Source organism: Lissotriton helveticus, chromosome 1_1 (assembly GCF_964261635.1).
Source record: "Lissotriton helveticus chromosome 1_1, aLisHel1.1, whole genome shotgun sequence".
In the NCBI taxonomy this organism is placed as follows: Eukaryota; Metazoa; Chordata; class Amphibia; order Caudata; family Salamandridae; genus Lissotriton; species Lissotriton helveticus.
In genome coordinates, this window is record NC_136057.1 from 842172163 (window position 1) to 842198519 (window position 26357).

General features: G+C 45.8%; 1 protein-coding gene across 1 annotated transcript in view; it reads left to right on the plus strand.

The window, feature by feature from the left end:
• Window positions 1–26357, plus strand: part of STAB2 (stabilin 2) — a 944658-nt gene that overhangs the window by 274357 nt on the left and 643944 nt on the right. Inside the window, exon 13 of the mRNA XM_078674824.1 lies at window positions 17403–17546. Coding sequence (XP_078530950.1) covers window positions 17403–17546 — 144 coding nt within the window. The remainder of the gene's footprint in view (window positions 1–17402; window positions 17547–26357) is intronic.

A 26357-nucleotide genomic window follows, 5' to 3' on the forward strand; every position in this document is an offset into this window, starting at 1 on the left:
GGGCAAAAGTGCCCCTCATTTCTCCAATCATAAGTTCTTGCTAAACATAGCTTCCCCCCTTGAGGTCAGTGCCCCCTCCACTGGCTGCACCACTGGTCGCACTGCCCTAAAGCCAGCTCTGGCATAGCTCTCTACTTTTCAGTGTACTCATGAGCTACATGTCCAGGTTTTTAGTGCGCTTATGTTTGACATTTCAATGTACTATGTGGGACACTTTATTACTGGCAAAACACGGTAGGATTGTCTGTATAACCACTGCTTTGCTGTGTACTGCATTTGAAATGGCTGTAAAAGAGCTGAAACGGCCCAGTCTTTTACAATGTGGTCTTGGTCAAAAAGTCAAGGTTGACTAAAAATGTGCGAAAGAGTTGAACGAGATAGGTCCATCTGGCAGTTACATCTTAGATTCAAGACTTTCCCGGCCCAATGCACTACTCACTCTAAATGATATAAGGCAGACCAATAAGATCAGATTTTCGAAAAAATTATTATAGCTCTATAAATTCTGGGTGGGGCTTAAAGGCAAACAATTACAACAACTAAAACATTGTGCATGTGTAAAACCAAGATAATCTTGATTGTTCTGGTCACTATTCCATTTTAAACTTCACGCATGAAAAAAGGCATTGGTTACTTTTAAAGTTCACAAGTGATGCTTATTTTCGTAGGGATATATTCGAAGAGAAATGACTTCTTGTTTTAAAAAAAAGTATAATTTATAGTAAACCTAACAATAAGTGGAGGAGCAGAGAGGGGAGTGTGGTGTTGTAACCTGGGCCTAGAAAGCACGGACACCGGACACAGGAGTAACCTTGGTGGCTGGTAACTAACTTAGCCACACCCCAGGCTCGGGGCCTTTTATTAACACCTAAGCGTGTCCACGCTTACGCTTGGGCTGTACCAACGCCCCCTCACGCCTGAGGGGTCAGCTAGCCAGGAATAGTGGGAGGGGGCGTGCGCTGCAGTGGTATCTTCCACTGGCAGCAACACTACATTCCTCCTTAACCTAGGGATGAAAACAAAATAGAAACAAAAACACAGACACTCAGTAGTCCATCAGGTCAGCGAGACTGCTGCGACAGTTGTAGTGACTGCATGTAAACAAAGTCCGCCAAACTGTCTCTGGTTCAGTCTTTGATTAACTGGTAAAAACCTTTAACATACTGGATATCAAAAACAGAACAGTCTTACTTTATTCTCGGCGGGGTCAGCCATCTCGGTCATATCAACGCCAGCACTGCGCCACAAAGTCTCGATACCTCTGGGAAGGTTTAGGGCACGGACGCAGGCTGTATCTTGCTTGGCTTCGGCCCTCCCCTGTGGCGGCGGGAGATACTTCTGTTTCTCTGGTCTCGTTGACGTTGGGGGCTTCCACTGGTCCCTCTGTTACGTGGATGTTCGGGGCGGTGTCTCCTGTTTGGCACGTCGCGGCGTCGGTGTCAGTCGATCCTGACAGTCTGCGTTGGGGTGCTGGATACCATTCCTCTGGGTCAGGGTCTTCACTGTTCTCCGGTATTCGCTTGAAAAACGAGATGTTCTTTGTGACCGCTTCTCCGTTCCTGACGGCTGTGACCATGGTTCCGTTTACCTCTGTTACTGTCCAGGGATCCACTTCGAATGGCATACGGAATTTCCCACCGGGGTGGCGGTCTTTCACCAGAACTTTGTCTCCGACTTGAATGGGGCTGTCTGCCGCTCTCCTCCGTCGGGATGCGTCCTGGTTGTTTTTGGCACGCTGCTCCATGGACCTGTTTCTGGGGTTTGGGGCGAGCTCCCACGCGGGGTGGTGCGGGATTGTGTCCACAATGGCTCGATTGAAAGAGAGCCTGCTTGGGGAGACTCCTGTAGTGCAATGTGGGGTCAGGCGGTATTCTCGGAGGAATTGGTAGATGTGGAAATGGCGGCATCCCCATAGAATCGCGATGGCCTCCCGTTCAATTTGGGAGTAGCGTTGTTCGGTAGGCGTTAGTGTACGGCTGGCGTATGCTACGGGGGCCCACTCGCCGCACGTTTGTCGTTGTGACAGGACGGCCCCCAGGCCGGTGGGACTGGCATCCACTAGCAGTTGAGACTCATGTTGCGGGTTGAAGTACGCCAGTGTCGTGTCAGCCGACAGAGCTGCTTTAGTGTTCATGAATGATTCTTGTTGCTCCGGGCCCCACGACCAGGTGGTGTTCGACTTCGTGAGGTCGCGTAGTGGCCTAGTCAAATCAGACAGATCTTTGATGAAACGCCCACAGTATGTCACCATGCCCAAAAAGCTGCGGACGGCTGTTACCGAGGTTGGTGCTGGCGCGTGGTGGATGTCTCTGACTTTTTCTGGGTCCGGGCCTACTCCTTGAGCGGAGAACTTGTATCCGAAGAAACTTATGTCTTTGCGCAGAAATTCACATTTGTCTCTGTGGAGAGTCAGTCCTCTCTCCTTTAGCCGGTTGAACACTGCTTGGAGGCGCTTGAGGTGCTCCTCCAACGTCGGGGCGTGTACCAAAATGTCGTTGCTCACATTTAACACTCCGTCGAGGCCTTGTAGAACGTTGTGAATGATGTTTTGAAACACCTCCGCGGCGCTCGAGATGCCGAAGTTAAGTCTCGTATATCTCCACAGGCCGGCGTGGGTGGAGAAGGTCGTGATAGGACGCGAGTCTGGGTGAAGCGGGATCTGATGGTACCCCGACCTCAGGTCCATCTTGGAGAACCACTTGGACCCTGCGAGCTCTCCGATGATGTCGTCAATGGTCGGCGTCAAATGACGCTCTCTTTTGATGGCCAGGTTGGGGAGGCGCATATCCACGCATATTCTTACAGCCTCGGGTTGCTTCGGTTTTTTGGCTACCACAATGGGGGACACCCACAGAGTGGGACCGGTCACTCGCTCGATGATGCCAGCTTGTTCCAACATCTTCAGCTCGGCCTCCACTTTGGGCCGGAGGTGGAACGCAATCCGCCTGTGCCGGAGGGCTACTGGGGCCACTGACTGGTCAATGTGGAGTCGAAAGGGGGGCCCTCGAAGACATCCGATGCCCTCGAACAGCGAGGAATGTTCTGCGACCAGATGGTCCAAACCTTGAGCTTGTACTGTTAGGGCAAAATGTATGAGTCCGAGCTCTCGTGCTGTCTTGCAACCAAGGAGGAACCCTGAGCCTTCCCGGGAGACGTAGATTTTTGTCTGTAGCTGCGTTGAATTGTGGGACACGGTCGTCCGGAATACTCCGCACAGGCGCAATGGGCGCCGGGTTCCCTATGCGAACACTTGCACTCTGGTGGGGTGAAGCGAGGGAGCATCTCCAAGGCACTGGTACACACTGGCGGCCATGAGGTTTATCGTCGCGCCGGTGTCGATGAGGGCTCTGACTGTTTGGCCATGGACCTGGAAGGTGCACATTGGCTCGGTCGAAGACGTGGCTGCTAGGGTGTTAAGCATGCGCACCACGTGGACCGATGCGGTGTCTTCTTCGTCGTCGTCCATGTCGCTGCTGTTTGACGTGTTCGGTAGCGGCGCCACCTGTCGCGCCCTCCTGGGTGGACCGCTCTGCTTCTTCCGCTGTGACGACAAACAGACGCTCGCAAAGTGGTTGGCTTTGCCGCACGCGCTGCAGACTTTGCCTTGGGCTGGGCAGGCGCCTTTGTGGGGAGTGGCACCTCCGCACCACATGCAGGCTCGATCGTGGGTGGACTGAGTCGTTTGCGGCCATCCCTTCCTGGGAGGTCTCGTCTGTTTGTCTGACCGTTGTGACTTGACGGCGCACACCGGCTCCGTCTTGACTTTGACCGCTGGATCTGGCTCCATGTGGGCCGCACGGGCCTTGGATAGTTCTTTGGATCGTCCTAGGGCCAGGATATCGCGCATAGGCATGGCGTCCGTTTCTAACACTCTCTCTCGCAGCTTCAGAGAGGCGCACCGCTGAATGAATTGGGCGCGAATTTCATCTTCCGCATCCGGTAGCGTGCACGTGCTGGCCAGCTTCTTGAGCCGCGCGTAGAATACATCTACAGACTCCTCAGGGAGTTGGCGTGCCTGTCGGAGCAGGAAACGTTCGTAGTCCGCGCTGGTAAAGGGCTCAAAGTACCTTGTAATGGCGTCCCGTAGGGTGGTGTATGTGAGGGGCGGATCACCCTCAGTGATGTCCTTGGAAATATCGTGGATAGCCTCTCCTCCCAGGTGCAAGAGCATTGCGCGACGCCGCGCCACAGCGACATCTGCCGCAATGAAGTAGGTCTCAAGCCGTTCTACCCATTTCCTCCATCGAGCAGCTTGCGAGGGGGGCGTACCCGTGATGGAAAAGGGCTCCAGGGGCGGCACGTTGGCCATGGTGGTAGGAGCAGGGCTTGGCTGGACGTCTGCGCGTGTCTAGCGGACAGAGGGAGCTTTTGTAGCCTTCACACACACCTTGAAATGGAGCAGTCCTTGAGAGGCGCAGTCTGGCTCTGTTCCGCTAGATGCGTGAGGATTGGCAGGGCTGGCGGGTCGAAAACGCAGTCGGGCGCACACTGCGCATGCGCGGGACCTCCGGCCCGCCGCGCGGGACTGGCGTTGGATGGAGAGGCGCAGACCGGGCCCAGGGGTAACGGAAGTGAGCGGGAAGCCAGGAGCAGGTACCTGCGAGTGGCACACCAGGCTGCGCTGCTGAGGCGGTCGCTGGACGGGCAGGGTCGCCCGACGGGCTGTGAGGCTGATGGGTGCCGTGTGGAGGCACCGGAAGTCAGCGCGGGCAGCTACCGACAGGCAGGCGGGTCTCCGCTGGGACCGTGGTGGACGAGGTGAGACTCCTTGGCGCCGTAGCAGGTGGCAGACGGCCCTGGCAGACAGGGCGGTGCGCTACGTGCAGGGCGGCACGCCGCAGGGCCACCGGGTAGCGTGGAGCAAAACCGGTGGGGACACGGTGCAACAGGGCACGCGGTGGGTGGGCAAAGACCACTCGTCGTCGCCAATGTGGTGTTGTAGCCTGGGCCTAGAAAGCACGGACACCGGACACAGGAGTAACCTTGGTGGCTGGTAACTAACTTAGCCACACCCCAGGCTCGGGGCCTTTTATTAACACCTAAGCGTGTCCACGCTTACGCTTGGGCTGTACCAACGCCCCCTCACGCCTGAGGGGTCAGCTAGCCAGGAATAGTGGGAGGGGCCGTGCGCTGCAGTGGTATCTTCCACTGGTAGCAACACTACAGGGAGCATACATCTTTCAGTGCATGGCGTTACTATGCCTGTGCTGAGCCGAGTGCAGTGGGGAGAGCAACTTAGAAGCACTAAATCTCCTTGAATTAACAAATTACCGCATTTTTAAGGAAAAGGATGGTCGCTAACCCAGTTTCCAGGGCAACAGAGGGCTGAGGAGACTGACTACTTTCTGTTGTAACGATCTCAGCGCCTGCCTCTTGAAAGCAGCTGAGAAACAGCTGGAGAGCTGTGTATGTACTCTGCTAAGTGACACACATGTGTGTGATAATGTCCAATCCTTGCAGGGTTGCGGATATATCACTAATATGCTTTAGAATAACCCCTGATGCGTGGCATTTGGCACAGCTGGGACTGTCTCCAATCACAGGATAGAAAACAAAACAGGACTGTTTCAGCTAACATAACCCACCCTCAACTGGGTGCTATAACAGCATAGCTTCCCCACCACTCCCTCTTTTATTTCCTGCTGGAGGTGGATCGGCAGTGCTGAGGTGGGAGCCAGATTAACCCTATGGAGTGTCAACTATAGGTTTCATTCCCCTTGTAATTGCATGTATACTTAAGTATTTTGTTTACTCCTTTCTCAGACACACACGAGGGATATAAATACGCATGAAGACAAAAACGGAACTTCGGTAAATATTTTGGGGGGTGAAAAACACACAGTTGGGATGTTAGGTATCCTCTTTGAAGTCACTGTGTAGTACGCAATGGTGTTATACCCTCTCCATATCACGAAATGCAAAGGACTGAAGCACGAGGGTGTGTAATGTCCCAGCAGAATGAGTAGCCTCCAATCAAACAATACGCTATGGGAGATGAAGATATACAATTATTACAGTTGTAGTCATAATTTCGTCTGTCTTCCACGATCTGATTTTTATTTATGTATATTTTATTTATAAAAGATGTTAAAGAGCACAACGTTATAACTTCACCTCACTGTCATATATTTAACAATTATTTTCCTAGCGCTTTTTTTAAATTGTTCATTGCAGTCTGACACAATCTCACATTTTTAGAGATGCAATCCATGCATACTTATTTCAAAAAGTTGGAAGCGAAAAATCAATGTTTTGAGCTTCACACTAAAAAATCAAAATTCACAGTATTAATTCCAACAACAAGAACGATGTATTGATTTTAATAGCAGGCACACAATTATCAGTTTGCCTACTGCAGCAGCATCAGTTTGCTCAGAAAAATGTAGTTTTCACTCTTTCCTGCAACAATTTCCTTCAGTCTGTTGCTTTTTTTCCCTTAGGGAAAAGCGTTTTAAGGAAATAAGAAACGTATTTCCCATAACAACACTGAACATTAAAGTTTCACTTAGAGGGAGGCTGGATTGTCTTTCTTTATTAAAAAAGTAGTGATCTGACAGCAAGAAATAAAATATGTGCAAATCATACCCACAAGATTAAGAAACACCACAAACACCAATCATTTCAGCTGCAGCTAGAATTTGTGATATTTACCACATGACCCCCAGGTTAATACCTACCAATAGGCCAATGGAAGAATGTATCTGGACTCAAAACTGTGGTTGCCTAAGAATTAGAAGCATAACCAATATACTTTTCAGAGGAGACATAATCTATTTTTTCAATTGTTATACCAATTTGTACTGGTGAATCATTGCCCTCAACAATACACAGATTTTCACCATCTTCAGTTTACTTAGTATCCCAGTAACATAGCGTGTTGTGCCCCAACCGGTCCTTCCATATAGCAGTCAGAACGATTACTGCCCCGCCCATCGGCTAACATATGGGCTGCATAATGGGAGCACACCCTGGTTGTAAAAGGGTGTCGCTACTGCACTCGTTAATATGCGGAATAACAAGTATACCACAGTTTTAAAAAAGACACAGAGTTCACACGTGATTAATTTGCCTAGAGGCTAACCTACAGTAGCTCCAAGTTAGCAAAGCTTCAAATCAATCTGAACGAATGTATGACGTTACTTAGCATGCTATTACTTAGCATGCCTTTTCTACGCAGTTTTTACTTCGCAAATGCCTATACTTAGCCGTATTTTACTATGCACACCTTTACTTCGCAAAATCTATTTAAAGGAATAAATTCGCATTACTTAGCAGTACATTACTTCGCAGGATTTTACTACGCATAAAGATTTTTTTTTTTTATTCCCTACACACCAACACTACCCTCCACGCCCCCTACACTTCCCAAAACCCTAAATCACTACCCTACACTTCCCAAAACCCTAAATCACTACCCTACACTACACATACACTACATCACTACCCTAAACCCGAAAACACTTCACCTACACTACACATACACTACATCACTACCCTAAACCCGAAAACACTTCACCTACACTACACATACACTACAGCACTACCCTAAACCCTAAAACACTTCCCCTACCCTACACATACACTACAACACTACCCATAACCCTATAACACTACCCCCTACACTACAACTCTACCCTAAACCCTAAAATACTACCCCCTACACTACAACACTACCTTAAACCCTAAAACACTACCCTACACTGCACATACACTACTCTACCCTAAACCCTAAAGCACTACCCCCTACACTACACATACACTACAACACTATCTAAACTCTAAAACACTACCTTACACTACACATACTCTACAACTCTACCCTAAACCATAATGCACTACCCTACACTGCACATACACTACAACACTACCCTAAACCCTAAAACTCTACCCCCTACACTAGACATACACTATAACACTACCCTAAACCCTAAAACACTACCCTACATTACAAATCCACTGCAACACTACCCTAAACCCTGAAACACTACCCCCAACACTACACATACACTAGAACACTACCCTAAACCCTAAAACACGACACCTTACACTACACATACACTACAACACTACCCTAAACCCTAAAACACTACACCTTACACTACACATACACTACAACACTACCCGAAACCCTAAAACACTACCACCTACACTACACATACACTACAACACTACCCTAAACCCTAAAACACTACCCTACACTACACATACACTACAACACTACCCTAAACCCTAAAACACTACCCCCTACACTACACATACACTACAACACTACCCTAAACACTACATCCTACACTATACATACACTACTACACTACCCTAACTACACTGCTCCACTTACCTCTCTCTGCCCGTGGTCCACTCTTCTCCTGCGAAATAACGGCATATGCTAAGTAAATGCATATGCTAAGTAAAGGCATATGCGAAGTAAAGGCATGCTAAGTAAAATCATGCGAAGTAAAAGACAATGCTAAGTAAAAGAAGTGCGAAGTAAAAGATGCAAAGTAATGGTTGTTCACCATCTGAACACCATCACTCCCTTTGCCCGGACCACAACACTTTCATACCACTATGTCAGGAGCACTGTATGGCGGGGTAAATTTTTCATCACTCACTGCTGGTGCCACCAGTCCATCTGTTTAGCCACCAAGCCAGCAGAGGCACGGCAAATGTATTTAAAGCCGAAGGGGCGTGTCCAATATTAGCGTCCACCAGTTATACAGCAAACAGTTGAGAGACATGGGCACCTCATTGAATAGAGGACCTCCATGACCACCCGGCTGCTGTGGTAAACACGGAAATTCTGCACAAGTCAATTTTGGTTTGCCACCTAAGTGGGAACCACTGCCATCAAATCAAGTAGTGTCAATATTTCACACCTTTGAGATCTGTGACCATTCTGTTATGGACCAGCCAAGACGGTGAGAATATCGCACATGTACTGCGTGTATAAAGAGGTAGAGGAGGGAAGGAAAAAGGAAAAAGGAGGAGGAAGGGGATAAGTTGGTAATCATCCCCACTAATATCAAGGCATCAGCATTTACTATTGACGCTATGACGTCGCTGAATGCATTTATTTCCACACTCCCAATAGTTTGAACCCATGTGTCGTGCACATCTCTATTATATATCACCAGACAGACCTTGATGCTAGGAACAGCATAAGCCTCTCTTTCTCAAGGGGGTAAAGGGTTACTTTGCCTGGTTGAAAGGACAGATTAAACCTACACACAGGCTGGTTGGCATGCCAGATATCTGTTTGAAAGGACTACTGCAGTGGGTGGTACACTAAGTGCTAAAGGCACACAAGTATAATTTAAATTACAACAGGCCTTGGGTACATGTTGTATCACTTTGCTAGGGACTTATAAGTAAATTAAATGGGCCAATAAGGTGCAGGCCAATTGCACCATGTTTAATGAGTGAGCAAAAACACTTTAGCACCATTTAGCAGTGGTAAAGTCCACAGAGTCCTAAATACAACAAAAGGGAAGTTCAGCAGAAACAGGAATGGAGAAGGCAAACAGTATGGGGGAACACCAACCTGCCAAGGCTGTCAGGTCTAATAGCAGTCTATCTTAAGCACTATTTCAGGACAATGCAAAACCAGCAAAGGAAATGGTGGAGTAATGCAAAAGCATGTATCTTGGGTCTAAGCAGTGTTAAATACCCGTATCCCACAGCAATGCTTTCACTTCTGAACAGCGACAGATAGTTATATTTTAACATTGGCACACTTCCGATTCTGTCTGAAAGAATATGCAAAAAAATGTGTCACATTTTCGACAACTATCTTAAAAAAACACCACCTTTTAAAACAGGGATACTTACAAAACTAGCTAGACCCTCCATTCTCTGTCAATTACTGCCAAATGTACTCTTCTGAATACAGGAATACCGACTTACACATAATCATATATTGGGAGTTATACTGAGAGGGAGAAACCTCAAGAGAAGATCATATTTTGGCCTAGGATATATGTTGAGATTCTGGGTTTTATAACTAATCCCCCACTTTCCAATTGACCCAACTTGGGTGTTCACATTAAAAGAATAACAATAGGTTTTGTCGTGGACCTTGGAACCCTCCAGCTCTCAAGGTATTCAAATTAGGTCCACCTTGTAAGCAGTAGCAATGTCACAATTTATAACATTCAATCAATCAATCAATCAGGTTTGGTAAAGCACAACTACTCACCTGTGAGAGTCTAGGTGCTGGGAGGGATGGGGGCGGCTCCGTTGAGTGCTGGGGTCATCCAAAGGCAAGGTCTGGAGGTCCTTCCTGAACTTGGACAGTGTGGGGGCTTGCCGGAGGTGGAGGGGAGGTCGTTCCAGGCCTTGAATGCGAGGTAGGAGAAGGACTTTCCTCTCATTCTGGTCCTGTAGATGTGTGGAATGGTGGGCACAGAGAGGTTGTCTGATCGGAGATGTCTTGGGTGCAAGGAAGGAGAGGCAGTTGTTCAGGTATGTTGGTCCGGTGTTGTGCAGGGCTTTGTATGCGTGGGTGAGGAGCTTGAAGGTGATTCTTCTTTTGACTGGGAGCCAGTGGAGATCGCAGAGGTGTTGGATGATGTGGCTGCGATGGGGATGTCAAGGATCAGTCTAGCTGTGGCGTTCTGGATGGCCTGGAACTTGCAAAGGAGGTTCTTGTTGATTCCGGCGTAGAGCATGTTGCCTTAATCTAGTTTGCTACTGATAAGAGTGTGCATCGCGGTTTGTCGAGATTTGGATGGGATCCATCTGAACTTCTTTCGAAGCATGCGAAGGGTGTTGAAGAAGGTCCAGGATACGGCATTGGTCTGGTGGTTCATTGTGAGCGATGAGTCCAGTATGATGCTCAGGTTTCGTGCGTGGTCAATTTGGGCGGGGGCCACCAGGAGTCGTCCCATGCAGAGGGGGTGGAGCCCAGGATGAGGACTTCTGTTTCTCAGAGTTGAGTTTCAGGCAGCTGTTCTTCATCCAAGCTTTCATTCCTTCTTGGAAGTTGTATTTGCTGATGTTGGGTTCATTGGTGAGGGACAGGATAAGCGGGGTATCGTCAGCATAAGTGACGATGTTGAGCCCGTGGTTTTTGATGGTGATTGCGTGGGAGGCCATGTAGATGTTGAAGATGGTAAGGCTGAGGGAGGAGTCCTCGGGAACCCCACAGTTGGTCTCCATTGTTTCCGAGATGTAGGGCGGGAGTCTGACTCGCTGAATTCTGCTAGTGAGGAATGAGCATATCCAGTCAAGGGCCTGGTTGCGTATTCTGGTGTCGTGGAGTCTGGTGGCTGGGTGCGATATGAGACAGTGTCGAAGGCAGCCAAGTAGTCCAGGAGGATGAGGGCTGCCGTTTCGCCCCTGTCGAGGAGGGAGAGGATGACGTCGCTGTCATCGAATAGGGAAGTCTTGGTGCTGTGGTTGCATCTAAATCCAGATTCGGAAATGTCCACGACATTGTTAGATTCCATGAAGTTTGCTAGCTGGGTGTTGATGGACTTTTCAATGACTTTGGCTGCGAATGGAAGCAAGTATTGAAGGTCTGTGGGGTTGGCTTAGAGTTTCTTCAGGAGGTGGTTGACCTCGGCGTGTTTCCAATCATTGTATTATAACACTTTTCAAAAATAGTGTTTCAGAAGAAGATATTGATTAGTCATAGTACGCCTTTTAATTAAAAATGCATGTTGCAAGAATCTAGGGGTAAAGACTATCCCATCATCCCTGTGGACAGGTACAATTAATTGCTTAACCACATTGCCTGAAACCCACTGAAGAAGACAGGATAACTTCTGACAGAGTACTTACACTGGCTTTATTCCCTGTTCTTTATTCACCGTTTGTCATGAAGTATTCAGCCTGTTAACCACAACGAAAAATAAGCATTTAGTTAATGGTATGGGTTCTGTGATATTTTTGAATACATTGACTACTAAAAAAAATCATATGTTTTATATGATTCTTCTTAAGAAATGTGATAAGCTGGGAGTTTAGAACGTTTGCAGGGATAGATGGGGCAATGCAAATATCTCTGAAAATGTTTTACAGGACTACTAGTAGGCCTCACAGTTTACATTTGCAACTTAATGGTTGAAAACATCCCCACCAATAATTATGGCAACGTAAGTAGAAAAAGGTATTATGGGACGAAAGTGATTTGTCTGCTGCTTCTGTAGCAGGCAGACTACTCCCTGATATGGTAATGCTATTCATTAATGCTAAGAAGGATGCTGTGAATGTGTCTGGATGGAAGCGAAGGCTCAACATGCAGTGACTGGACTGGGGGTAATGTTTTCAGAGATGTGACCAGATAGGCATCTCCAAGTTAAGTAATTTATTGGAAAATAGCCCACTCAAGTTAATCGGTAGCCTAAAGAATGATTATGAACATGGTCACAAGAACATTTTATAAGTGATGCATGGCAAATGAAAATAGTTACTTAAAAGAAAGGTGGGAGGTCCCCGAGTGTCCTCATTCGAAACTAGTTTGATGATGGAGAAGATTGAAACTAAACAAATAGCAGGCATTGATTGGTAAATGATCATTGATAAACTGGTTATCTTATCATGCTAATAGAGAACTGTCAACTTGTGGTGAGCTTCTATAAGAGGCTAACTCAAGTGAAGCATTCATGTTTCTCAGTGAGGTGAAACAACAAGCTAACAGCTAGCCTGAGATTGGTGGAACTGAACATACAGCACAAGAAATACTACACAAGAATGAAATTATATGTGATCAGCTGGGCGAGTAGTCCAAATTGCCTGCAATGTGAGATGGAGGGTGGAACAATCATAGACTCATTGTTGGGAGTGGTATTAAATAAGTTGGGGACAATCTGAAAACATAATTTTGTATGTACTGGGTGGAGTCCGCCCTTGGAACTGATGTTGGCACTCCTGGAGAACTACAGGGAAATTAAACTTAAAATTAAACTTGAAATTAAACTGGGGAGAGGAGTTGGCCTAACGGCTAGGGCGCTCGACCTCGGACCTGGGGATCTGGTTCGGCGCTCAGTAACGACGCCAAAACCTCCTGTGATTCTGGGCAAATCACGTAATCTCCCCGTGCCTAAAATGAAAGTAACTGGAAACGTAAAATGTAATGTAACTGGAAAAATATGTAAAGCGCTCTGATACCTGATTCGGTTCGGGTCTAGTTCGCGCTATATAAAACTCTGCAAAAAAAAAAACTTCATATATATCAGAACCTATAGTTGTCCCTTTGGCCTATGGTTGCCTTGTGGGACCTAGCAAGAGCTTGCGAGTGGACAGCACCAATCACAGTTTACAGCAGGCAAAGAAGCATTATCAATGCATGAACACAGAGAAGGTAGTTCAGGAGTGGATGTCGTCAAAAGTATAAGAAGAACTGGGGACCCTTGTGGGCCCATTTAAAAATTGACCGACAATAGAAATAAAAGTACGAAGAGATCAGGACTTGGGATGTGTTGGTCTAGAAGGGAATCATAATAGCTGAGGTCTACTATTGGGGGTTGTGGAGAGGGAAAGGTTGGCTCATTAAAACATCCCTCCACAACCTTTACATGTGTGGAATTGTTGTGATGAGATTTTGTTTGCCTTTTTGATTTTTCTTTTCTCAAGAACAAGAAATGGGAAGAGAAACCATTGCCAACTATTTATTTTGCTATTGTAATTTTGGAGTATACAGTGTTCATGAACTGAAAAGAAGCATGCATCGATGCAATAGATAGTTGAATATCTCTCATATTCTCTGTCAAAAAAAGTCGCCTACATATACATAGGCATGTTCGCTTGACTTGACTTGGCTTTTTAAACAATAATGAAACTACTTCCTGCATCCTAAGGTGGATTTCAGATTTTGAAACCAAGCATCAAGCCAGGTAATTGCTGGGAAATGCAAACCCTTTCTCCAGAAATCCATCCAGAACCCTTGCTATCAAGCATAATTTGCAGACTGGTAGATGAGTTTGTTTAATAAAGCTACACTCATACTGGCTTATACTCCTACTGGCTGCATTCACACATGATGCTTATAAAACAGAAACTGAAGAAACAGATTCAAATGATAGCACCTGGATTTCTTATAAGAATCAAGGAAACATATGCAAAAGTATGCAGACTCTAACAAGAGGATAAAAAAGCAACATACCTCCAGCTGACAGTGAAGAGAGCTGAAGAGCCGACGAACCAACAAACAGACTGGAAAATCATTGGACATTGCAGTGTAACCCAGTTAAATTATAGGAGTTATAAGATATTGTGAACTGGAGTCTGAACTCAAGAATCACACGTTAAGCTCAGTGCAATAAGGAGGTGCCTGTGGACTGTGACTCTCTTGAGTCACTGCCCACAGGCACCTCCTTGTTCATATACCACTGCCATTGGCACAGGTTGATGGATGAGGCTGTGGGTCAAGTGAGTGTATGCCCAGATTAAGGACTATGTGAATGACTCTTGCTGAGAGGCAGTAGCATGGATACCACATTCAACACTTGATTATTCAGGGCTATGGTGTAATAAGTGTGAGAAGCAAAAGGGTTTTTGTCATAAACAAATTCCAGGCCATACTGGCGGGGCTCTGGGAGATCATGTCAGCATAGCACTAGCTTTCCTGTCCAATAGAAAACAGAGTGCGTAACTTCAATTTGGGAAAAGGAAAGAAAGTGCAGATAGTGATGGAGGGTGGGAGAAGACAAGCTATCGTACTTATTTTAGTAGGAAAGCGGTGTATTGAAAAGAAAGGGTTTTGAGTGAACGATAAGACACCAGGTTCTTTTTTAAATTTTTGTGGGAAGAGGATGGTAAATGCAAAGAGTGGTGAGGGTATGTGGCAGGTCACCAGGAATTGTATTAATGATGGTGGTTGTAAGGGAGTTTGTGGTACTTGGGGTGGCAACGGAGGGTAGCAGTATGTCAGACATTCTTTTTTTGGTGGGAGAGTGGAGTGATGGCTAGGTGGATATGGCGGTGGGTAGCAGAACATCATTAGTAACATGTCTATGAGTGGTGGTAGGTGAGGTAACATTGGCTTGCCTACTGCAAGACTCCTCTATCCCTACATCTCTGTTGAATTCAGGGGTACATGGTTTAGGTGGGTTCTTCATAACATAAAATTGTATTTGGGAAATATTAAACAATGGGAATAATTTTCACCTCAGACTTCTGAGTGGCATCATAGACAACTCAAGCTTTGCTCTCGCTGTCCATTTGGTGTCACACAGAACATCTGAGTGAAAATCTCCTCCTTAGTCACTGTAACCCACCTGCAATACTGTCTATCTAGTATGTGAAAGCTGGACATCCTATTTTATTTACAATTCTTTTATAGTGGGAATCAAGGGGCATATTACCAAGCAATAGCGAAAATTATCGCTATTGCTTGGTTAGAGACAAAAATTTACAGCTAAGCTGCGGCGATTTTTACCTCAGATAAACCAAGGTTTATCGCAAATGCGATAAAAAACGGCCGCAATGCATGAATATCGCTGAAAAGTCCGCGATATTCATGCATTATCGAGCTAATGCTCTTAGCCATGTTATCCACCTCCCATTGGATAACATGGCTAAGAACTGCTCAGGGCAGGTGTTAGCTTTTGGAGATATTCGCGCTTAGCGCGAATATCTCCATAAGTTGGTAATAGGAGATAGCGATGTTAGCGACTGTTTCCAGTCGCTAACATCTTGGCACGCCCACTTTGCATGTCATTAGTGATAAATATCACTGACATGCAAAGTGGGGCCCAAGATGGTCGCTATCTCCTACTAGCTGTCGCTAACTGGTGTTAGCGACAGCTAGGTAATAGGGAGATAATTTTATCTCCGCCTTCTTGGCTTTTAAAGCCAAAAAAGCGGAGATAAACCCCCTTGATAATATGCCCCCAAGACCCTCTAGTGGCCAGTACTCCTTACAGAAGTAAACATTCAAGAACAATATCCTGGTGCGATTTATCCTAGTTTGGTCCAAGCAAGAGTCCTTTGCTAAGACAGAAAGAAGGAGTGTTAAGTGCGGAGATGTTCAGTGATACTTTTAGGAGAAATGTTATTGCATTCTTGTCTTTATAAATTTGTACTCCAAGAGGTTTCTGGGATCAGTAGAAAGAATGATAATAAAAGATCAATACTCCGGGGCAGTAGTTCCCAATCATTTTAGAATCATAACCCGCTTTTTAGAATGACTAACATATGCGACCCACCTACCTTTATTTAACATGAGGAGGGGTGATTCTCTGATTTAACTAAAGCATTGTGTGGTAGTGCATTGTCATTTATAGAAAGCACATTTTCTATTCAAATGGTCATTAACTTTGCATGGACGTACAGTTTTCTTTTTTTAACTATACAACATACATCACTCAAACGATAGTGTGTGGAATTTGTTTATCACCAATTAAAGTGTCTTTATTTGTTTTGATCCTAAAAAAATCTCTGTTTCCAGCAGACTTTAGAATGACAAAAAACATGTTCTTCATTTTTGTTTTCCTAAATGTTGAATGCATGCAGTTAATTTACTGGTATTTACATTTTGTGTGTTGCAAAAAGGTTGTCATATAATTCACTTTAAAAAAAACACTCACTTTGCAGTCAGAAAAAAGTCAATAAAAATCCCATGTTAAAAGAATAAGCAACAACTTGTCAGAAGACATGGCCTGACATTTGACCTATGCTTTTGAAGCACTGCAGATGTGACCAAATAAACACACAATTTAAAGGCATTTTAATTAACTGCTAAGACTTTCCTAACCTACCAAAAATCGGCTCGTGAACCATAGTTAATAATACTGCACCAGAACAAATTGTCCTGGTGCCTGCCTAGGTTCTGCAAAGTATCTTTCGCTGAGGCATTTTTTAATAGCAAGTAAGGATAAATACAGAAAACATTTTGGAAGACGTCATGATATTCACTTGAAAGTCCTAATGTGAACAGAATGTAAAAGGTTTTCCATAAACCTTTGTGAAGTTTCAGAAAAAAACACTTTTTAGACCAAAGAACATATTGCCTCCCTACTTCTTCCTCTGAACGATCGATCACAAGAACGTTGATTCAAAATATCAGATTCGGTGGGATTGTTCTGTGCACTTCTTTTATGTTCCAGATTACGATGTTTAGTTGTGGTTCTACCCACCTAACCTTTTTTATGGCAAAACATGTTTTAATGAATACGTTACAGTTGCTTCTACCTTATGCTACCTATAAAGGTTTTTGTTTAAAGGTTAGTTGTGTTACTTTGTTATGTTACGTTATGTTATTTTGTGTTATTTATTGTTATGTTATGAGCATTTCTATTAATAGGTGACTGTATCACTTTGAGTTGAGTTTAATACAGTCAACATATTGACAATTTACTATATGTTGAAAAGATGCAAGCTGCAATATACAATCAGACAATATTGAAGCTGCTTTCTGTCCCTCGGTGGATTCAATCCTGTGCCTTGTTTTGGTTATTTAGAGCTCCCAGATCAAGATTCGGATTTATGGCAGTAAGAAGAAAGTAAGCATTTTGCAAAGTAACATCGTGGCCTCCAATGGCCTTCTGCACATCATTGATAAAGCCATTGACGACGTTGAGCCAACTCTTGAAGGAAACACCGAGGTGAAGCATTTTAGCTATTTTGGCGGCATCTTTTTGATCAGATGTTTTATTTTTGCTTTGATTGCTTAGATTGCTTTACTATTATTCTGACTAATCAGTGTAATGCAACTTTCAACTTGTGAATATTGGACGTGATGACTTCTATATGTAAATGTTTGTAAATATACATGTTTTGGCAAAAACACTATACTGGTTTAAGATGTGGTTAAGAATAGTCACTGATCAGAGCTTTGTCGGCTTGGCATGTCAGGATCTGTAGGTAGAACACAGTTCAGCAATAGCTCCAAATAGACAAAGAACAAAACAGCCTAAATGAAGAATTCATAAATTGAGAAGGCGATTAATAAGTCCCTCCTTTTGTTCTCCCTATTCGATGTTTAAGGAGACAATGATATTGAAACAGAGACATAAAGAAGAGCTTCGTGAAATGTTTTCACTTTGGGCCTGATTTAGAGTTTGGCGTACCAGGCTATTGCGTATCAAATGTGATGGATATCCCACCTGCCATATTACAAGTCCATTATATCCTATGGCACTTATAATACGGCGGACAGAATATCCTCACGTATGTGACAGAGTAACCAGTTAGCCAAACTCCTTATCAGGCCCTATGTGCTAAAATCTAAAAGATGATAGGCGAGTTGAATGTAACTTTCTAAGGCAAGTCGGTGTGTTACATGAATTCTGATGAATTTGTTGTGCGAGTTTATTGATATGGAGCTTCTTGTTACAAAACGTGGGATTACAATAACATGAATATATATGTAAGGGCTCATTATTTCCAGTTAAGCTTCTCAACATCCCTGCGATTGAATCAAAACACAATTAAATGTCAAATTTTTCAGTGATCATGGTATCATGGGTAGTCCCTTAACTTCACTTTCTAGAAGGTGACCTTTTTCCTTCTTCACAGATACTCATTTCTGTATTAACTTTAATGAACCTGACCTTGTGACCTTGAAAGACACTTTATGTCAGTTAAAGGTCATCAGGTGTATCCTCACTCCTCCCTCTATAAAATTTTCATTTAGTTTTTTTGTCATTGTAGACCTAAAGATTTGAAGTGGAAATTACATGCATGTGCATCCACATCCTGGGCCCATACGCGAACTTTTCCAATCCACACCTATATTCTTGAACACAAGCGAACATCACTCATGTTTTTCGTTTGTTTCCTCGTTGCCTCAAAACATATACCAGCAGTCCTTTATCCAAATATAAATACTACTAGTGAATATGGGCCATATTTATTGCACCAGTTGCATCACGCTTGCACCACGCAATGTGGCGCATGTGCAACACCACTGAAAAATGAGATGAGGTGCCTGAGTTGGCGCTAAGCAGCCAAAACGATGCCAGTGCAGGGGAAACGGTAGGATTGTGCCGTATTATTTTAAGTACGTTGCATTCCTGGCCTTTCCCCGTCACGCACTGCAGCACAGCAAGATGACTTGCTGGAGTGCACTGTGTGACAAATCTCATAAATATGCCCTTATATTTACATATTCTACTAGAACGTTACTACACTCATCAGTTAACAACCTGCAGCATATAAGCAAAAACAAAGTACCAGATGATGGAAAGTCGAACACATTCACGCAGAGATACCCCAGAAATTGGAACAGTCAATGGAGTTTGGAAGCAGCAGGAGAAGGCATGGGGGATCTCAGGTCCTTAACGAAAGCTTTCAAGGACCAGGAAGCCTGGCCCGAGTGGCATCCCACCGGATTAAGTGATGGGCAAGCAACCAAAAGGGGCTAGGCTTCTTGAATAATGTGGGTTTGCAAGGTATACGATATTTGGAAGTTAATAAGAAGCAATGCCAAACATTTTACAGAGACGTTTTAAGGCGTGGACAAAGGGGGCTCTGGCATGACAGAGCCAGTACTGCTCTGAAAAGAGTCTGGCCCTGATGACCTTGAATAATTCTTTGACAGATTGTTTTAAATATCGTTTTCCTTTATTTTAATGTGGGTGATCACTGGGAGTCTGTTCTATACATTTTGCAGAGAAATGTTTTTATATTTCATGCAACATCCATAAAATAGGATTATTTTAGATCAAAACAGGATCTCACATATTAGAAATGAGAGGGAGTCACAGAGATTATTTGTAATAATATTAGTGTGCTGCTGTTGTGTTACAATTGTGAACACACACACTCTATCCCAGAATATTAGTCGTAAACACATTTGGAATTTGGACCAGAGTGCCTGTGCACTTTCATTGACTTGGCCAAAGAGGTCAAGAAAGATCTAAAATTGGTTCATAAATTCAAACTGTTCCGGACGGGATTCCCGAAAAATGCATTTGGCGCAGGCCCCCCACAATCCACGAGAGGGCTCAGATAATGTAAGGAGAATTCTCTCTCAAACAAGTTACCAAGTGCAAAGATATATTTGCTTTGAAATCTAGATTGCAGTTTGTCATGCTCAAAGATAGATTCACTACCGCATTTTGCACTAACTGGAGTCCTGTATACTGTGAGCTTTGCAGTACTGCAGGCGAGAATTCACTGCTGTGCCCAGAAATACAGCATTGAAATAACTTTGTATGTCATGTCGTACTTTGTCTATGTTCATAACATGACCTAAACCTATTTAGTGTACATCTTTTGAACTTTGAATGGGTATTATGATCAACATGTCCAGCAAAATAAAAGCACATGCTGTGTAGTTTGTTTGGCTTTACCTGCGTGAACTGTTACTGATTATACTGTCACAGATCTGAGTACTCTGACCTGAGATTAATTGCCTTCGAACTTTATGACCACCCTTTCCAATCTCTACCCATCCACCTGTGTCCTTGTGTCATGCAATCTTCGGTACATTTATCAAAGGCTGATATCCTTCATGGTTTCCATCCTTGTTCTCCCCAGGCTCTTGCTCATCTGAGAGAATCAAACGAGTGACAGAGAGAGAGAGAGCGACCTAGACTGAGAGAGGGAGAGGGGGAGGGAGTTGGAGAGGGAAAGAGAGACTGTTGGAAGTGGGGGTCTGTTAGAAATGGGGGTCTCTAGTTGGCAGGGGTAGGTACCACTGTCCAAGTAGGGAACCTTGCTTCAAGTCAGGGTAAGGAGGAAACCCTCTGAGATAACCCCTGCTCACCCTCTAGGTAGCTTGGCACGAGCAGTCTAGGCTAACCAGAGGCAATGTGTAAAGTATTTGTACCAACACTCACAGTAACACAGTGAAAACAACACAAACTGACTCCTCAACAGTTTAGAAAAATAAAGGTATTTAATCTAAACTACACAAGACCAAAACGACAAAAATCCAACATACACAGTTCAAGAATATGGTTTCAAAAGAGTTCTTAAGGTTGCGATAAAAATTCTTCAGGTTGCGATAAAATAATCCACAGTTACGTGAAAAGTTCACAGTTGCGTCACGTTTAGCTCACAGTACCTTTAGTTGTGACAACGTTCCAAAAGCAGAAGCTGGTGTGGTGGAAAACAAGCGATGCGTTGCTCCTGAGACCCTGGGGCGGCGTTTGTGACAGCCCCGCTGCAGCAGCGTGTTGCGACGAATCCGGTCTGTATGGGGAGGAAGGCCACTTGTATGGATTCCGGTGCGTAGGTTCCGTAGGAAGTTTGTTCTCGCAAAGGCACGATGCGACGATCTTTGGAGGTGCAACGATCTCCAGGGCGACAATGTGCGGACCAGCGGTGATCTTCTCTCGCAGCTCCTCGATGCGTTGGTTTCGGTGATGACTCTCGCAGCGACGTGATGTGGTCCGCAAGCAGGTGGTGCGGCGATCTCACCCAGCGACGACAGGCTCTGCGACGACACTCGCAGCGATGTTAGACTTCCCGCACCGATCGAGTGCATCCCGCAAACGAAGGATTCGACGGCTCTGACAGCGGCAACAGGCGCTGCGACGATCTCGACCTTCGTAGCGACGGGAATCTCCTCGCACTGTCGGGGATGCGCTCCGCAGCAAGGGATGCGATAACTTTTCTGTAGCAAAGTCTCTCAAGCTTAGTTTCCAGCTTCCCAGCACAGGTACAACTTCCAGAGGCACCACACATGGGCCACGCACTCCAGGAAGAACAGAACTCTCTCAGTAGAGCTCAGGGAAAGATGGGGGTGAAGTCCTTTTGTTCCTGGGACTTCAAAACAGGGAGCCAGCTCTTCTCAGGCCCTTGGAGATTCCTTAAAGCAAGGGGACACAGCACAGAGCAAAGTCCTTCCCCTCTCCTTGGCAGCAAAACAACAGCAGGGCAATCCAGCAGAGCAACAGCTGGACACTCTTACTTCTTCAGTTTCAGATTTGTCCGTGGCAGAGGTTCCTTCTTGATTCCAGGATGATCTAATTTTCTGTTGTCAGGGGTCCTGTACTTATACCCCTAAACGGCTTCGTTCTCTTTGTGCAAGTGGGCCCTGAGCCTGGTATGAACCAGTTCTGGGTGTTTCTTGAGCACTTTGTTTTCCTGGCTTCTCCTTTCCTTTCAGAGTGAGGGGCAGGGTCGTTAGACGCCCAGCAGAAGGTGGAGCCAGCATTGTGAAAGGCAGGCACAGCCCTATTCAGGCCCAGGTGCTATCTCCTCCCACCACTTAAGTTGCAAATGCAGTCATTCAGCCTAGGGCTCCTGGGAAATCCCCAGCCCCTGTCACTCTCAAACCAGACAGTCAATACACTAACAGGCCCAGGCACACAGAAGGGTCAGAAAAGAGAACAGCAACTTTCTAAAAGTGCTGTTCTCAAACACAGGATTTAAAAACAACCTTTCCTAAAAGATGTGTTATTAAATTCTGAGTTCAGGGATACTAGACTCTTATGTCCTATCTTGTTCCTATGGGAAGAAACGCTGTTAGCCACTGTAGCCAGCATCCCCCATGTTAACATATGGAGCAAGATAGCCTTACAATAGTGAAAAAAGAAAATGGCTGTAATTCACTACCAGAGCATGTCACCTCCACCAGTACATGCTCTACCTTTCACATACACTGCACCCTGCCCAGGGGTTACCTTGGGCTTTCCATAGTGGTGACCAATGTGCACAAAAAGGGAAGGGTTAGGCCTGGTCAGTGGGGACACAGACCAGGAGGACATGGCAGTTCAAAGACTGCACACAGGCACTGCGGTGTCAGGCCTGAGACACCATTTTGGGGCTACTCATGTGGGTGGCACAATCAGTGCTGCAGGCCCACTAGTAGCATTTGTCATCACCAGCCCTGGCACACCCAGTGCACTTTAATAGGGACTTCTAGGCGATACAAATATGCCAATCATGTATATCCGATCATAATAACAATTTACACAGAGAGCATATGCACTTTAGCACTGATCAGCAGTGGTAAAGTGCGCAGAGTCCTATGGCCAACTGCCACGGGTCAGGAAAAATAAGGGAGGAAGAAGCAAAAAGTTTGAGGATGACCCTGCAAGAAGGGCCAGTTCCAACAGGGTCCTTATCGCTTACCGCCGCCACCAAATGCTGGCTAAGTAAGGACACCGTCTGAGATAGCTCTGCTGACCCCTTTAGTAGCTTGGCACGAGCAGCCAAGCTTATCTCCAAGGCACGAGTGTACATTATGTGCAACCACACTCACAGCACCCCAATGATGTCACCACAAATAGACTCCACACAAGGTTTTATAAAATGAGTATCATCTTTATATAAGAAGTTATACAATATGACCACACAATACAAAACCAACATATAAGAATGGGTAGTATTCTTTCCGGTGGGTTGGTAGGTTCTAATCCCAACCACTGCTTCTAACAACTGTTAAGCTCTGTTTCCAAAAGGTTAGGCCAGTCGTATTGCTAGAATCACACACGTTGCAAATAAAACCAAATACTGCAATGTGTAACAATATTCTCTTGTACTGTGCAACAGAGAAACATTGCCATACATAGCTCCACAGTCATGTACTTTGCAATAGAAGGAATAATGCAGTGCATATCACCACCAGCATGTCCTGTACGAGGAAGAAACAAAGCAATGCATCACGCTACCATCCTGTACTGTACAAGGAAGAAATAATGCACTGCGCCGCATTATAATCAGATACTGTTCAAGGAAGAAATAATTCAATGCACCACGTTACAAACCAGTAATCTGCAAGGGAAAAATAACGCAGTGCGTAGCGCACCAAGCATGTAGTTCGTCAGGCACAAATGAGGTCAGACATCATACAACAGTTTGATAGTTTGTTAGCAACAATAATGCAAAGTGTAATACAACAGTTTAGGTGCTCCGTTAACAGTGCCCCCAATATGGATCAATGATGACACAAAAGTACTGCTTCTCACTCCGGCCCCAGTAGCGCCCCTCCTTGGGTCAGCATGGGCTGAGATCCGAGCCGAAGCAACAGGCTCACGCAGCTGACAGAAGCGAGAGGCCGAGAGAGTGTCCCTCCAGGCACCTACTCCACCCCAGGTGGTGATCCACGTTATCTGGGGGTGGCGACCCCACTCTCCTCTCCGACGTCAGCGACTTGGGACTTGATCCAGAACTCCGTCACGAGGTGCAGCGAGTTCGGGCCAGCAGCTCAGCTCCTCTGGGGCTGCTGGTCCGGGCTGCTGTTTTATTCTGAGGCCCATTGACTTGGACCTCCTTCCGGCTGTCTCAGTGACACCAAAACCCGCCCTCAGCACTGTGGAGACTTTACATCAAATTCGGTGCACACCCTACCCAGGCACTCCGAGCCAGCGCCTCAGGTTGCACCTCGACACTCACACTGCATGTCCGAGACTCGCCTCTTCTCTGGTGCTCACGATTACCCGGTGCTCTTCACCAGTGCCTCTGCTTGCATCTGGACATGTACTCTGCACGTCCAAGTCTCTCCTCTTCTTCCAGTGCACACGATGTCCAGGCGCTCTTCACCAACGCCCTGGTTGCAACACAACACGCACTCTGCGCGTACGAGTCTCACCTCTTCTTCTGGTGCACTCGATGACCAGGCGCCCCTCACTAACGCCCTAGCTGCACCACGACAGCACTCTGCACGTCCGAGACTCACTTCTTCTTTTGGTGCACACGATGTCCAGGAGCTCTTCACCATGCCCCTGCTGCACCACGACACTCACTCTGCGCGTCCAAGTCTTACCTCTTCTCCTGGTGCACACAATGACCAGGCGTTCCTCACCAATGCCCTGGCTGCACCACGACACGCACTCTGCGCGTCTGAGACTCACTTCTTCTTTTGGTGCACACAACAACCAGACCCTCCTCACCAATGCCCTGGCCTGCACCACAACACGAACTCTGCGCATCTGAGTTTCACTACGTCTCCCGTGCACACCATGACCAGGCGCTCCTCACCAACGCCTTGTCCTGCCCCACGACACGCACCCAGCGCGTCCGAGACTCCGCCTGCTCTTGCATGCCCACGATCACAAGGCACAACTTCTGACGGTCTCAACCTGCAAAAGCACATGCACACCGTGTTGCTTGGGACTTCTCCGTAAACTTTTATGATCCTGTATTTCCAAACAGAGAGCCAGCTCACCTCAGGCCCTTGGGGTTACAAGACACAGCACAAAGCACAAGTCTTCTTCAAGCAGGGGGACCCAGCGCCTCCAAGCACAGTCCCAACAGCCTCTCCCTTGGTTAGAACAGCAAACTGTAGACCAGCCCCAGATCCTGAAGCAAGGATTGGTCTTTCCACAGCAGTCTCTTTAATTGTTCCTTTTTTAGCAGAGGTTCCTCTTGACCACAGAATGGGTCTAAGCCTTTTCAGTCTCAATCCATTTCTGTTTCATTCCACCCTTCAGGAGTTTCAGCTCTCATAGTCATAACCCTTAATGTCTTTGACGTTTGTCTGTACTCTGGGGTCCCTGAACCCTCCCTAAATCAGTTCTGGGTGTCTCCCTCCCAGTGTCACCTCTCTCCCTTTGATTCTGGGGGTCTGGATCCTTAATCAATCAGCAGGAGTTGGTTCAATTGGTTTAAATCACCAGCCCAGACCTTTTCACCTCCCGGGCTTCTCCTTCCCCTACTCTCCTGATGCAGGGCAGCCTGGTACCATCTCAACCCCTCCCTGGATCAAGACCTCTCCCAGCTCCTCTCACCTTTCAGATCCAGACAGACAATCCACATTTCAACAGAGACACACATAAATGCCTAAAGCACAAAACATAGCCACTTTCTAAAAGAGTGGTTTCTGAACACACAGTGACAAAACCACCTCCAAAGAAAGATGTGTTTGACACTGTGAGTTCATACATACTAAACTTCACCTCTCCATTATAAACTTACAGGAAACTCGGATAACAAACACAACACCTACTCGACTGGAATGCATGTTGGGAAAGATCCTGATAACGTTTAGAGTTTCAAGTTTAAAGAGCTTTTACCTGTGCTACATTCTGATAAAATCCTCTTCTTTCCTTGTGGAAATAAACTTTCTTTTACGATGTATTGATGGCTTTGTACCATGCATCCCATAAAGTTTCAACAGGTGATGCTGCTCCAACAAAGAAATGTAGATATATAGAGCTTTCTTTTCTGTGTAGCAGTCATCCCCCATGCCTTTGTTCCCACACCCACTCTGTTTGGAAAACCAGACTACTCAGAGGTCCTTAATGATTGTGAGGCTCTACCCGCCCGTTTCCCAAAGGCTCTGTATATCCACCATCATGCCTCACATGAGCCAGGTCCTAAAACCAAGAACTGCATTCAGTACTTTCTATTCACTCTCTGCACATCGGTTCTGGTATGTTAGAGCTCTGCTCTGAGTGGTCTCACTTTTGCACTAGGTGGAACGCTTAAACTTTAAGCTCATCTTATTAAGAGGTGCAATGGCTACTTGAGGGGGCAAAGTTTGTGAAAACAAGGGGAGCTCATCTTTTCTAAAGACTAGT